This window comes from Pseudonaja textilis, chromosome Z (assembly GCF_049901715.1).
Source record: "Pseudonaja textilis isolate UNSWEBS1 chromosome Z, rPseTex1.2, whole genome shotgun sequence".
NCBI lineage: Eukaryota > Metazoa > Chordata > Lepidosauria > Squamata > Elapidae > Pseudonaja > Pseudonaja textilis.
This window is the reverse complement of record NC_142008.1, coordinates 2,958,909-2,972,042: the sequence shown is the minus strand read 5'-3', so window position 1 is coordinate 2,972,042 and position 13,134 is coordinate 2,958,909. Positions and strand designations below refer to the sequence as shown.

The following is a 13,134-nucleotide window of genomic DNA, read 5'->3' as shown; positions in this document are numbered from 1 at the left end:
TATGACCACAACTTCCATTGCTAAGCAAGACAGTTGTTAAGTGGTGTTTTCCCCGTTTTATGACCTTTCTTGCCACCGTTGTTAAGTGAATCACCACCATTGTTAAGTTAGTCATGTGGGTTGTTAAGAACCTGGCTGAGTAGAAGGGAAATATGGAGAGATTTCCTTCAGGCCTACTTAAATAAATGGAACTGAGCCCAAAGATAAATTTTGTAAGAGGCAAATACAGCTTCCTCGACTTACAACCATTCATTTAATGCCTGTTCAAAAGTTATAATGGCACTGAAAAAAAGGGATTTACCCTCAGATTTACGACTATCGCCTCATCCCCGGTGTCACACAATTAAAATTCGGGTGCTTGGCAACATACGTTTTGTTCAGAGTTTTGCCGCGTTAATTCAGCGCCAGAAAAATAAACACAGATGGCTGATGCTTGATTTAATGTCTTTATAAACATAATTAGTAGATTTTGCAAACCAGTTGTAGATTTCTCTAACATGGAGCAAACTCAGACACAAAACATCTTGCAAGTAACTTCAGTAGCACAGAGTTCCAGTCTTCAGCAAAGCAAGCAAGTTAGTTTCTTTTACTTTAGTTCAGGGGTCTTGGATGACCTTTCCAGCTGGCTTCAGACAAGCAAAGTCGAGGGGGAAAATTTGGATTCACTTAACGACCGCCTGGTTTTCGTAATAACTGCCGGATTCATCTACAAACGGCCAGATTTACTTAACGACACCAGATTCACTTATGGGTAATAATTCCTTAATGACCATGGCAGAAAAGGTTTTAAAATCAGGCGTGACTCGTTTAATAGCTGCAAGTTGTTGATTAGCAATGGAAATTCTGCTGGTCATAAGTCAAGGACTATCTGTACAACGCCAGCCCTCTACGCTTTTGGACTGTTTTTTTTTCTGAAAAAAAAAAATACCTCAGGAATAGATGATCCATATCCGTGTCTCTCCTCTGCACAGCAAGGAATTTTAATGCTCTTTTCAAAATACGTTCAACAGGTCAACTTTGTACTCTTTATTTGTATCATCCGGATCCTGGTTCAGAAGCTTCACTCTCCGGATGTCGGGCGGAACGAAACAAGCCAATATTCGTAAGTTCGGACCTCCATTTGGGGGTTACCTGAACCTGTGAAACCATCCTTCTTCTGTCCATCTTTCTTCCTTTCTTCTGTCTTTTCTCTGTCTTCCTTCCTTCCATCTTTCTTCCTTTTTATCTGTTCCTTCTTTCCTCCCTTCGTTTTTTATTTTCTTTCTTTCTCTACATCCTTTCCTCCTTCCTTCCTTCTTTCCTTCTCTCCTCCTATTCCTTTTTCTCCTTTCTTCTCCTTTCCCTTCCTTCTCTCCTTCCTTCCTTCTAGATGTCGGGTGAAACGAAAGAAGCCAATATTTGTAAGTTCAGACCTCCATTTGGGGATAACCTGAAGATGTGAACCCTTCCTTCCTTCCTTCCTTCTTTCTATCTTTCTTTCTTTCTTTTTTCTGTCTTCCTTCCTTCCATCTTTCTTCCTTTTTTCTGTTCCTTCTTTCTTTCCTTCATTTTTCTTTCTTTCTCTACATCTTTCTCCTTTCCTCCTTCCTTCCTTCTTTCCTTCTCTCCTCCTATTCCTCTTTCTCCTTTCTTCTACTTTCCCTTCCTTCCCTCCTTCCTTCCTTCTAGATGTCGGGTGAAATGAAAGAAGCCAATATTTTAAGTTCAGACCTCCATTTGGGGATCACCTGAAGCTGTGAACCCTTCCTTCCTTCTTTCTATCTTTCTTTCTTCTTTCTTTCTTTTTTCTGTCTTCCTTCCTTCCATCTTTCTTCCTTTTTTCTGTTCCTTCTTTCTTTCTTTCATTTTTCTTTCTTTCTCTACATCTTTCTCCTTTCCTTCCTTCTTTCTTTCCCTCCTCCTCCTCCTCTTTCTCCTTTCTTCTACTTTCCCCTCCTTCCTTCCTTCCCTCCTTCCTTCCTTCCTTCCAGATGTCGGGCGAAACGAAACAAGCCAATATTCGTAAGTTCAGACCTCCATGTGGAGGTCTCCTGAAGCTGTGAACCTTCCCTTCCTCCTTTCCTTCCTTCCATCTTTCTTTTTTCTGTCTTCCTTCTTTCCTTCCTTGCTTCCATCTTTCTTTTTTTTTTTCTGTCTTCCTTCCTTCTTTATTTTTCTTTCTTTCGCTACATCTTTCTTCTTTCCCTTCCTTCCCTCCTTCTCCTTTTTTCTCCTTCCTTCCTTCCTTCCAGATGTTGGGCAAAAATAAACAAGCCAATATTTGTAAGTTCAAACCTCCATTTGGGGGTCACCGAAGCTTTGAACCCCGTGAATTGTCCTAAGTTGGCCTCCTGGATCTGATTCAGGATCAGAGACCTCTGGGCAGGGGGAGGGGTCTCCCCAAAAATGGTGGGCGTGATCAGGCCATTCAGCTCCGCCCTGTTCTTATGTGTATTTTAAGTAGTCCTTGATGTACGACCATAATTGGGCCCAACATTTCCTCTGCTAACTTGTTCCCTTAGTTGTTAAGTGAATTTGACCTCCTTTCTCGACCTTCCTTGCCACGGTGGTTAAGTGAATCATTTCAGTTGTTAATTGTTGTTACGTTGTTAAGGGATGCTGTCAGGACTAGAACTCCCCGTTTCCTTGTGATTGGGTCAGAGTCACCCAGATGACTTTCATGCCTAAGGTGGGACTAGAACTCACTGTCTCCTAGTGATTGGGCCAAAGTCACCCAGTTCCTTTCATGGGACTAGAACTCCCCATTTCCCAGTGATTGGGCCAGAGGGACTAGAACTCCCTTTCTCCTGGTGATTGGGCCAAAGTCACCCAGCTGTGCTTTCATGGCTAAGGCGGAACTACAACTCACCGTATCCTGGTGCTTTCACCGCTAGGCCTAACAGCTAAGGGTTAGAATGACTTCTGGGACGTGAATCTCTCACCAGGGTGACTTGCAGTTCTTTCCTGTCCTCCAAGATGAAATAATTTGTCGTTACAGGGAGTCTCCTGCTTGAGCAGGGGGTTGGATTAGATGACCTCCAAAGTCCCTTCCAACTCCATTATTCTGTGGCTTGCTAAACCGCAGACCCCGCTCCTAGCGCTGATAATCCCCCACGCCTTCTCGTCCCCGTTTCTCTCTTTTTCAGGAGACTAGCCAAATCCACTCTTCTTCTGATTCCTCTGTTTGGTATCCATTACACCGTATTCGCCTTTTTTCCGGACACGGTCAAGAAAGAAGTGATGAACGTCAAACTGGTCTTCGAACTTGTTTTGGGGTCCTTCCAGGTGAGCCTTCTGTCGCTTCCAACCACCGTCACCGTTAATCCAGGGGTTTCCAAACTCGGTGACTTGTGGACTTCAACTCCCAGAATTCCTCAGAGCCAGATTGTGGACTTCAACTCCCAGAATTCCTCAGAGCCAGATTGTGGACTTCAACTCCCAGAATTCCTCAGAGCCAGGTTGTGGACTTCAACTCCCAGAATTCCTCAGAGCCAGATTGTGGACTTCAACTCCCAGAATTCCTCAGAGCCAGATTGTGGACTTCAACTCCCAGAATTCCTCAGCCAGATTGTGGACTTCAACTCCCAGAACTCCTCAAGTAACTGAGCTGGCTGGGGGAATTCTGGGAGTTGAAGCCCACAGGTCTTAAAATCACCAGATTTGGAGCGCCCCCACCACCACCACCATTGTCCTATAGGTATCGTTTCCTAGGATACTCACAGAGTGTCCGAAAGAGCCTGGCGTCAAAAGCGGGGGGATGGTGGGTGGTATTTTATGGCTGGGGGCTGTCAGCCGTAGAATCTCTTCCCAAAACAGTAGGTGCTGAGAAGAAAGGAAGGATTAGGAGGAGAGGAAGAGAAAGAAGGGGAGGGAGGGAGGAAAAAAAGAAGGAAAGAAGAGAAAGAGGGAGGCAGAGAGAGAGAGAGAGACAGATGAAGGAAGGAAAGAAAGTAAGGAAGAGAGAGGAAGAGAGGAAGAAAAAGAAACAAACAAATAAATAGAGAAAGAATAGGAAAGAGACAGAGGAAGGAAGGAAGGAAAGAAAGAAAGAAAAAGAAAAGAAAGAAAGAAAGAAAGAAAGAAAGAAAGAAAGAAAGAAAAGAAAGAAAGAAAGAAAGAAAGAAAGAAAGAAAGAAAGAAAGAGGGGGAAGTAGGTAGGTAGGTTCCAGTTTCCAGTATTGATGATGTTATCTAGTTGGGTCATGAAATGTCTGTAAGAAAACTACCAATCTCAGCACAAAGGACCCCACAGTTGTCGTTGTCATCCTCCTTCTCCTCCTCCTCCCAAACCCACTCCTTCTATCCCTGATGACATTCCCTAGCTGGGTCACAAAACGTCTGCCAGGAAACCCACCAGCTCAGAAAACACCAGGGACCCCCGCAGAAAGCACATTCGTGAGGTTCTGTTCATGAGTTTGCCGGGTTGAAATTTTTTCATTCCTTCTTTTTTTTCCCCCATTCTCTCCTTTAGGGCTTCGTGGTCGCGGTGCTGTATTGCTTCGTCAACGGGGAGGTAAGATGTTGGAAACCTTGTCCGCCCAGGGGAGGGTTTTTGGCTTCTGGAGTTAATCATCTCCCGCTTTTGGTTTCCCCCGTCAGTTAATGCATAGAATAAATTTAATGACATTTGCCTTTTAATTTTGCAAGGTCGATTGCAAAGGGGCTGGTGTGGATCCCATAACAACAGACAGGAATAATTTTTGCAATAACCCAGGAAACCTGGCCAGGGGTGCAAAACCCTGATCTGAATAATTAATTATAAAGCAATCTCTCTCCAGTAACCTCCCGATATAAGATAAATCTAGGATCCTGGAGGGGTTTAAGGTTTTTTTAATTACTGCTCGATTTTAATGCAAAGTGGCTCTGATTAAATTTGAGTTTCCAGATTAATCCCGTCAGACGCAGAATATCAGCCCAATAAAATACATCTTGGAAATAGAAACCGTGTTTGGAAATTGCACGGGTACATGCAGTCCTTGACAGTTCATTTGGTGGCTATTTGAAGTTGTAATGGTGCTTTTAAAAAGTGACTTATGACCATTTTTTTTCCACACTTATGACCCAGGGTCAGGTGATCCAAATTCAGACAATTGGCAACTGACTCGTATTTATGACGGTTGCAGTGATCCCCTTTTGCGACCTTCTGACAAGCAAAGCCAATGAGGGGAAGCCCAATTCACTTAATAACCGTGTTACTCACTGAGCAACTGTGATGATTTACTTAACAGCTGCGGCAAGAAAAGTCATAAAACGGGGCGAAACCTGTATAACCCTGCCGTTTTCTTGATGGGAAAGTTTCATTGCCTTTCTGCAGGATTTTGGTTGGTCTCATTTGGCCTGATTTTAACGCATTTTCTTGGGTATAAAAGTCTTGCAGTTTAGGATTTAGGGATAATCAGAGTTGGAAGGGACCTTGTAGGTCATCTAGTCCAACCCCCATTTCTGACAAATGGGAGTCCAGTCTCTTCTTGAAAGCCTCCAGTGATGAAGCTCCCACAACTTCCAAAGGCAACTTCTGTTCCATGAGTTGATTGTTCTCACTGTCAGAAAGTTCCTCCTTATTTCCAGGTTGAATCTCTCCTTGTTCAGTTTCCATCCATGATTCCTTGTCTGGCCTTCCGGTGCTTTAGAAAATAGCTTGACCCCTTCCTCCTCTCTGTGGCAGCCCCTCAAATATTGGAAGGCTGCTCTCCTGCCTCCCCTGGTCCTTCTCTTCCCTAGACTAGCCAGGCCCAGTTCCTGTACCGCAAGGATTTCCTCTTGGTGCCCCATCCGCTCAACAAGCCTATTCTTGCTTTGCTTTGGAAGATCAGCCAAATTTGGCTTTGCCGGTATAACTTTAAAGATAGTCCTCAACTTGCGACATCTCGTCTAGTGACTTCTTCGAAGTTACAACAGCAATGGAAAAAAAGGTGATTTATGACCCTTCCTCGCACTTATGACCATTGCGGCATCCCCACAATCAGGGGATCAAAAGTCAGTGTGGGAAGCCCGATTCATTTAACAACCCTGAGGCTGACTTAACAACTGAGGTGATTCTCTTAATAACAGTGGCAAGAAAGATCTTTAAAAGGGGCAAAATTCACTTAACTGCCTTGCTTAGCAGCAGAAATTTTGGGCTCCATTGTGGTTATAAGTTGAGGATTGCCTTTAAAGGCATCTTACAGGTAGTCTTCAATTTATGACTGGTCGCTTCATCTTCCCAATTTATGACACATGACTCGGGGTCACTGCAGCCATCATAAACACAAGTCGGTGGTAAAAAGGGATTTATGTTATAATATAGCTATTAGGTGATGAATGTTATAATTGTTTAATGGGATAATTTAAAAGTAGAATGTTTAATGGGATTTGAAAGGGAACTAACTATAAGATATAAAGGTGACACACTCTAATTGGCCACTACAGGGAAAACCTTGTTTTAGTAATGTTAGAAATCTGGATATGTAATTAAAATTGTAAACAGGACAGATAAAACTACAAGTATAATTATTATGAAGGTATGAAATTTTGAAAAGGATATGTAATAGGTTTAGAAATGAATGAGAAAGCTATAAAATAAGCCCGAGGGAAGTATTTGAGGGAAAAATTAATAAAGAATATATAAAGTAGTGATAAAATATGAAATTGAATATGAAAGATGAATATGTAATGGAGATTGTATCTGTTGTAAAAACCTGGAACCAAGCTGTTCACTAAAAAAAGGTGGGTTTTTGTTTTGTTTTGTGAAAACCCAAATAAAATTGTTTAAAAAATAAATAAATATGAGTCGGTGGCCAAGCACCCGAATTTTGATCACCTGGGGGATCGCACAATGGTCGTGAGTGTGAAAAACAGTCCTAAGTCACTTTTTTCTGTGCTGTCGGTCACTAAATGAATGGATGTAACTCAAGGACTATCCCGTAATGTGTTGTTGTTTTTTCCTCTCCCCCGTCTCAGGTTCAAGCCGAAATGAAACGCAAATGGCGCAGGTGGCATATGGAACGCTTCCTGGGTTCGGATACGAAGTATCACCACCCGTCTGTTGGCAGCAGTGGCACCAATTTCACCACCCAGATCTCGATGTTGGCTACCTGCAGCCCCAAAACTCAACGCAGCTCCACTTTTCAAGCTGAAAAATCTCTGGTTTGAAACGCAGAAGCCGGAAACCGCCCAGGCGAGCGGAAGCTTGCAAGCAACGGGATTTGGGAGTCAAGTATTTGGCATTATTATTACCATTTATTATTTTTAAAGCTTTTTTTTTTTTTTTTTTTGCAAGCAGAACTGGGACAAAATTCTGGGGGCCCAGAGACTCAGAACAAGAAAAGTTAAGCCTGGATTAATTCCTCTTCCTTTTTCCCCACCTGGAATCGAAGGGGTTTGTTTGATGTTTTGAAGGCCGAGACTGCCGGAAGTGGTTCTTTGAAAGCGTCTCCGGAGCTGGCTGGAATGGACAGGAAGGAATGGAAAAATCAGCTGTGAAAAACAGAATCGTTTCGCTGATGTGGTGGCCTACTTGGGTCATGAAATGCCTGCAAGAAAGCAACTGAGAGCACCAAGGACCCCACAGTCCTCCTCCTCCTCCTCCTTCCTCTTCATTTTCCTTCTCCTCCTCTCTGCAAACCCCGCTCCCTTCCGGCACTGATGACGCTACCTAGCTGGGTCATGAAATGTCTGCAAGAAAACGAATAAGTTCAAAAAACAGCAAGGAGTCCACATCTTCATCCTCCTCCTTCCAACAAACGCCCTTCCCTTCCAGCACTGATGACATTAACCTAGTTGGGTCACGAAACGTCATGAAAATCATCTTCCTTCATTGGGAGATCTCTTTTTTTGAAAAAAAATTTCTACAAAGGTTACTGGAAAAAACCTCCTGAACCTTGAATGCTGAAATACAGGTAGTTCTCGACTTATGACCGGCTGCTTAGCAAACTTTTGAGGTTACGATGGAACCTCCCACAGTTCCTTATGTCCCGTTTTCAGAGTTATGACGGCCACACAACAGGTCACATGATTTTCCGGCATTTTGCAACTGTCTCCTCTTTGCAGGAATTTGCAGGGTGCTGTGGTCACGTGACCACAATTTGCGAGGTTGTTTAACAGTTCTTGGCATTCATTTCCAGTTTCTGACCAAAAAAAGAAAAAAACAGCCCATTGGGGAAAATAGTCACTTAACAACCATGTTGTTCACTTAACAACTGTGGCATTCGCTAAATGAAAATGTCCTGCCACGTGACGTCTCGACTTACAACCAGAATTTATGACATGGTAGTCCCTGATTTAAGACCACATTTAATCCCAAAAATTTCCATTGCTAAACAGGACAATTAAGTGAGTTTTCCCTCATTGTGTGAGCTTTCTTGCCCCAGTTGTTAAGTGAATCGCTGCAGATGTCCAGTTTACAACATGGTTGTTAAATGAATCTGGCTTCTCCATTGGCTTTGCTTGTCAGAAGGTCGCAAATGGGGATCATATGACCCCGGGAGACCACAACTGGCATAAGTACATGCCAGTTGCCAAGCCTCTGAATTTTGATCATGTGACAACTGGGATGGTGCAATGATCATAAATGTGAAAAACGGTCATAAGTCACTTTTTTCAGTGCCATTGTAACTTCAAATGATCACTAAATGAATGGTTGTAAGTGAAGGACTAGCTGTACTCTAAATTGTAGAAAATAGAAGCTGTTAGTGCTAGAAAATAAAGGTGTTTTTTTCTGAATTTATAGCATATTTCTGATTAACGTTGGGTCTCCACCCACGGATGAAAGCTAAGCTGCATTAAATGATGGTTAGAAAACGTTCACACGGCACTTTATCAAGATTGCAAGCAAGACTTCTTGATAAGGTACGAAGCCTTCCTACATCCAGGTTTGTGAAGGAGTTAAGTTGTCCTTTTCAAACTATTCCAGAAAATTCTGAGCAGCCACGCATGGAAGCTCCTTTTCCCAATCTTGACTGACCAACATGGACCATTTTTCAGTAGTGATTAGCTTCTGGGCTCGTTTGCCATGATCCAAGATCGTATCCTGTGGCTTCGTCCAGAAGTCCATCACTGTTGAGTGGATGCTACCCATGAAAGGCTTCATGAATAGCAGATTACAAATTAGATTACAGATAATCAGAGTTGGAAGGGACCTTGTAGGTCATCTAGTCCAACCCCCTGCCCAAGCGGGAGACCCTACACTATTTCTGACAAATGGCATTCCAATCTCTTCTTGAAAGTCTCAAGTGATAAAGCTCCCACAACTTCCGAGGACAACTTCTGTTCCATGGGTTGATTGTTCTCACTGTCAGAAAGTTTCTCCTTATTTCCAGGTTAAATCTCTCCTTGTTCAGTTTCCATCCATTATTCCTTGTTTGGCCTACAGATCATTTTAGTTTCCTATATATCTGTTGATAACATCTATGAAGGACACCAAGTCTGGTGACAAAATGGTTGGTTTCTATCTCTTTCATTGTTGCGCCACAAAACTCACCAGGATGAAAATTGAGAAGATAACCAACAGATGTGGACATATTTTGGAGAACCTACCATCTCTTGCCAACCATTTTCCACTTGAGAGCTGAGGAACACTTAACTCTGGTGTTCAATCAACCTTCAGTCAATAGTTCTCCCCTGTGGCTTCCATCTTGTAAATATTTCAGACATGTCCTGACCACACTTCTGAAATCGGAACATTTTTTTTCCCGTAGTATTCTCCATTTTTCAATAAGAAAAATTCTTGTTTCTTTTGACCTTCGACCTTCTCTTATTTATTGAGCCAGAACTGTAAATATGAGCTTTCCATCGATTCATCTCAGGTTTCGCTTTTTAAAAAACAATTAAAATCCAGAATAGTGAGATGGAGATGGACAAGGTGATTTTGTGTGTGTGATTATCATTGCCAAAAAAAATAAAGTTAACTGCACATCATTATGTTGGAGAGAAAAATGCCTGTATCCTTTCTGCAATCAGTTCGCATTAGTATAAAGTACTTATGTAAAATTATGCTGAGTGCAGGAAATGCTGCCGGATCTGAAATTCATTGATTTGTTGACTTGGTCGTTAATTTGTCACAATTTTCTGGTTTGCCTAAGGGTTAATGTGTGATGAAGGCTGTCCAACTCCAGATTCTTATTGGAAGGAGATAAGCATATTGTAACATCTCTTATTTCATTGCTGCTGCCTCTCACACAGATGAAAGTATAACAGAATAAGAGTTGGAAGGGACCTTTGAGGTCTTCTAGTCTAACCCCCTGCTCAACAGGACGCCCTATACCATTTCAGACAAACAGTTATTCAGTTTCTTCTTAAAAACCTCCAGTGTTGGAGTATCCATTCACAACTTCTGGAGGGGAGCTATTCCACCGATTGATTGTTCTAATTGTCAGGAAATATCTTCTCTTAGTTCTAGATGGGGTGGCCATCAGATGGCATAGGTTGCCAACCCCCCAACCAATCAGAACACAGCCAAACCCCCAACCAATGAGAACACCCCCCCACCCAATCAGAACACAGCCAAGCCCCCACCCAATCAAGTCACACCCCCACTAGCAGTTAAAAGGAAGAAACAGCTGCAAGCTCACATTACTCCGAGAAGCACAAAGCCGAAGACACAAGCCTGAAGATGACGAATGATCAGCGAAACGTCACCTAGATACTTCCAATTTTACATGGGAGAAAACCTGAATAACCAAAGATACACACACACACACACACACACACACGATATATATATATCTTCCCCTGATTTCCAGCAGATTTCACCTAAATAACCTTCTCTGCAGCCTTTCATTTCTCTCGGCTGAGTTGAAGGAAAGAGAGAAAAGCCAGCCCCCCTGACCAATGCAATTTGCTATTTTACTCTCTTCCTCAACAGATCCTGCAAAGGCAGTCCTCGGTTTACGACCCCTGTACAGGCAGTCCTTGCCTTCTGACCATAATTGGGGTCAAGAGTTTCCATAGCTAAGCCAAAAAAGGCAGCCGTTAAGTGAGCCACAGCTGATTTTCTGGCTATTTTTGAACTGGTTGTTTAGCGAATCAGTGCTATCATTAAATGAATCACATGGTCATTAAGTGAATCCTGCCCCCCCCTTGACTTGGCTTGTCAGAAGCCAGCTGGGAAGGTCAGAAATAGAAATCGTGCGATTCTGGGGTGCTTCAACCATGGTGAATGCATGCTATTTACCAAGCGCCTGGATTTTGAAATGAATGTGGGAAGTGCTGTGAAAGTTGTAAGTATGAGGACCAGTTGTAAGTCACAATTTCAATTCCCTTCCAACGGAATAGGATGGATTGGAAAGGAAGGAAAGGGAAAGAACAGAACAGAACAAAAAATAATAGATTAGAAGGGAAGGGAAGGGATAAGATAATATACTGAATAGAAAATATAGGATAGGACAGGATAGGATTGGAATGGAATGGAATACAGAGTAGAATAGAAATATAGAAGAGAATATAGAAGAGAATTCAGAATAGAAATATAGAAGAGAATGTAGAATAGTATAGAATAAAATATTGGGAGAAGAGAAGAGAAAAGAGAAGAGAATATCAGTAGAATAGAATATACTGTAGAATACAGAACATAAAATTGAAAGGGTAGGATAGGAATGGAATAGAATTTAGAATAGAAATATAGAATTCAGAATTGTAAATGTGACCGTTGAAAACAGGACAGGACAGGATAAGATGCAGAATAGAATGGGATGACAGAATCGCCTACATTTTTCATTCTCCCTTTTTTCTGCAATCTTCAAACAGCTGCCAGGAAGGATGTGGTTGGCCTTATAACACCCTGCTGATTAATTAAGTGGATCTCTGGGTTTTCTGTCCTTGGACATTGATGGAGTCTTGCATTTTTCTTCGCTGCTAATGGCCAACCGGTCAAATATATATAGAGAGAGACATTTTTCCCCTACCCAAAAGCTGCAGAGTTTTTTTCTGAACCCTTGACCCTGCCTTCATTTATTCTTCGATTCAGGGAAAATAACAAGTCACGGTGATAAATGAACATGTTCGCTTTGTTTGGCTTTGTTTATTCATTCGCCCTTAATATTTCTTGCAAACCCGGTCAGCAAATGCCAGATTGAGTGGGCTCTCCATGGGGGAATTTGGAGGAGGTGATAACAGATGGATTTTTTTTTTTTTAAATCCCTCCTAGGAGTGAATCAACTTGGGTGGGGTTTGAAAGCTGCCTCAGTTCTCATTGTGATCCACTAACCTTTGGAAGGGGAAAATAATAACGCACGGAAGAATTTTGGAGGCACCAAACAACCCACTTGGAAATCTGACATATATGAGCAATCTTTTTGCAAAACCTAGAGAGTTTAAAATGTCAAGTGGAAAAGAGTTGAAGTCAGGCGAGCGTGAAAAAGGATAAAAAAAACCCATCCTTCTCTACATTTCAGATGCCAAGAGGCTGAGGCTTCACACTGTTCAGGCATCCAAGTTCCCAACGGGGAAGAGAAAAGAGAGTCTGCCTCTAACGCTTTCTAAAAGGGGAATTTGGGAGGAATCCTTAGGAAGAGAATTTGCCCTGGAAGAGATTATATTAGATAAAATGATACATGGGAGATAGAAGATAGGAGGAGAGAGGGGAGGGGGGAACATGATAGACAAAGATAGGGAGATAAGATAGATGAGAGAGAGAGAGAGAGAGAGAGAGAGAAACGGGGCAGAGGCAGAGGCAGGCGGGCAGATAAAAGAGATACAGATTAGATAGATTGGATGGATGGATGAATGAATGGACAGATATAGATATATACTGCAGATGGAGATAGATAGATAGATAGATAGATAGATAGATAGATAGATAGATAGATAGATAGATAGATAGATAGATGGATGGATGGATGGATGGATGGATGGATGGATGGATGGATGGATGGATGGATGGATGGATGGATGGATGGATGGATGATATAAACAGACAGATGATAGATGACAGATTAATTGAGATATAGATGATAGACAAGCAGACAGGAGATAGAAAGATAGACAGATAGGAGAGAGAGAGAGATGATAGACAGACAGACATGATAGATAGACATAGATAGATACAGATGGATGGATAGATGGTAGGTATGTAATAAATAATAGAGATGGATGGATGGATAGATATAGATGATAGATAAATGATAGATTAGATGGCTGATGACAGATGATAGAGATATGACAGATGATGGAAGGATGTAT

The 13,134-nt window shown here is 42.1% G+C and overlaps 1 protein-coding gene across 1 annotated transcript in view; it reads left to right on the top strand.

Annotated features, from left to right (window-relative positions):
* The window catches only part of VIPR1 (vasoactive intestinal peptide receptor 1), a 68,765-nt gene extending 58,889 nt beyond the window's left edge, over nucleotides 1-9,876 (top strand). The window contains exons 10-13 of the mRNA XM_087916904.1: nucleotides 1,011-1,102; nucleotides 3,126-3,264; nucleotides 4,451-4,492; nucleotides 6,919-9,876. Coding sequence (XP_087773030.1) covers nucleotides 1,011-1,102; nucleotides 3,126-3,264; nucleotides 4,451-4,492; nucleotides 6,919-7,110 — 465 coding nt within the window. The 3' untranslated portion in view covers nucleotides 7,111-9,876. The remainder of the gene's footprint in view (nucleotides 1-1,010; nucleotides 1,103-3,125; nucleotides 3,265-4,450; nucleotides 4,493-6,918) is intronic.
* The last annotated feature ends 3,258 nt before the right edge of the window (nucleotides 9,877-13,134 follow it).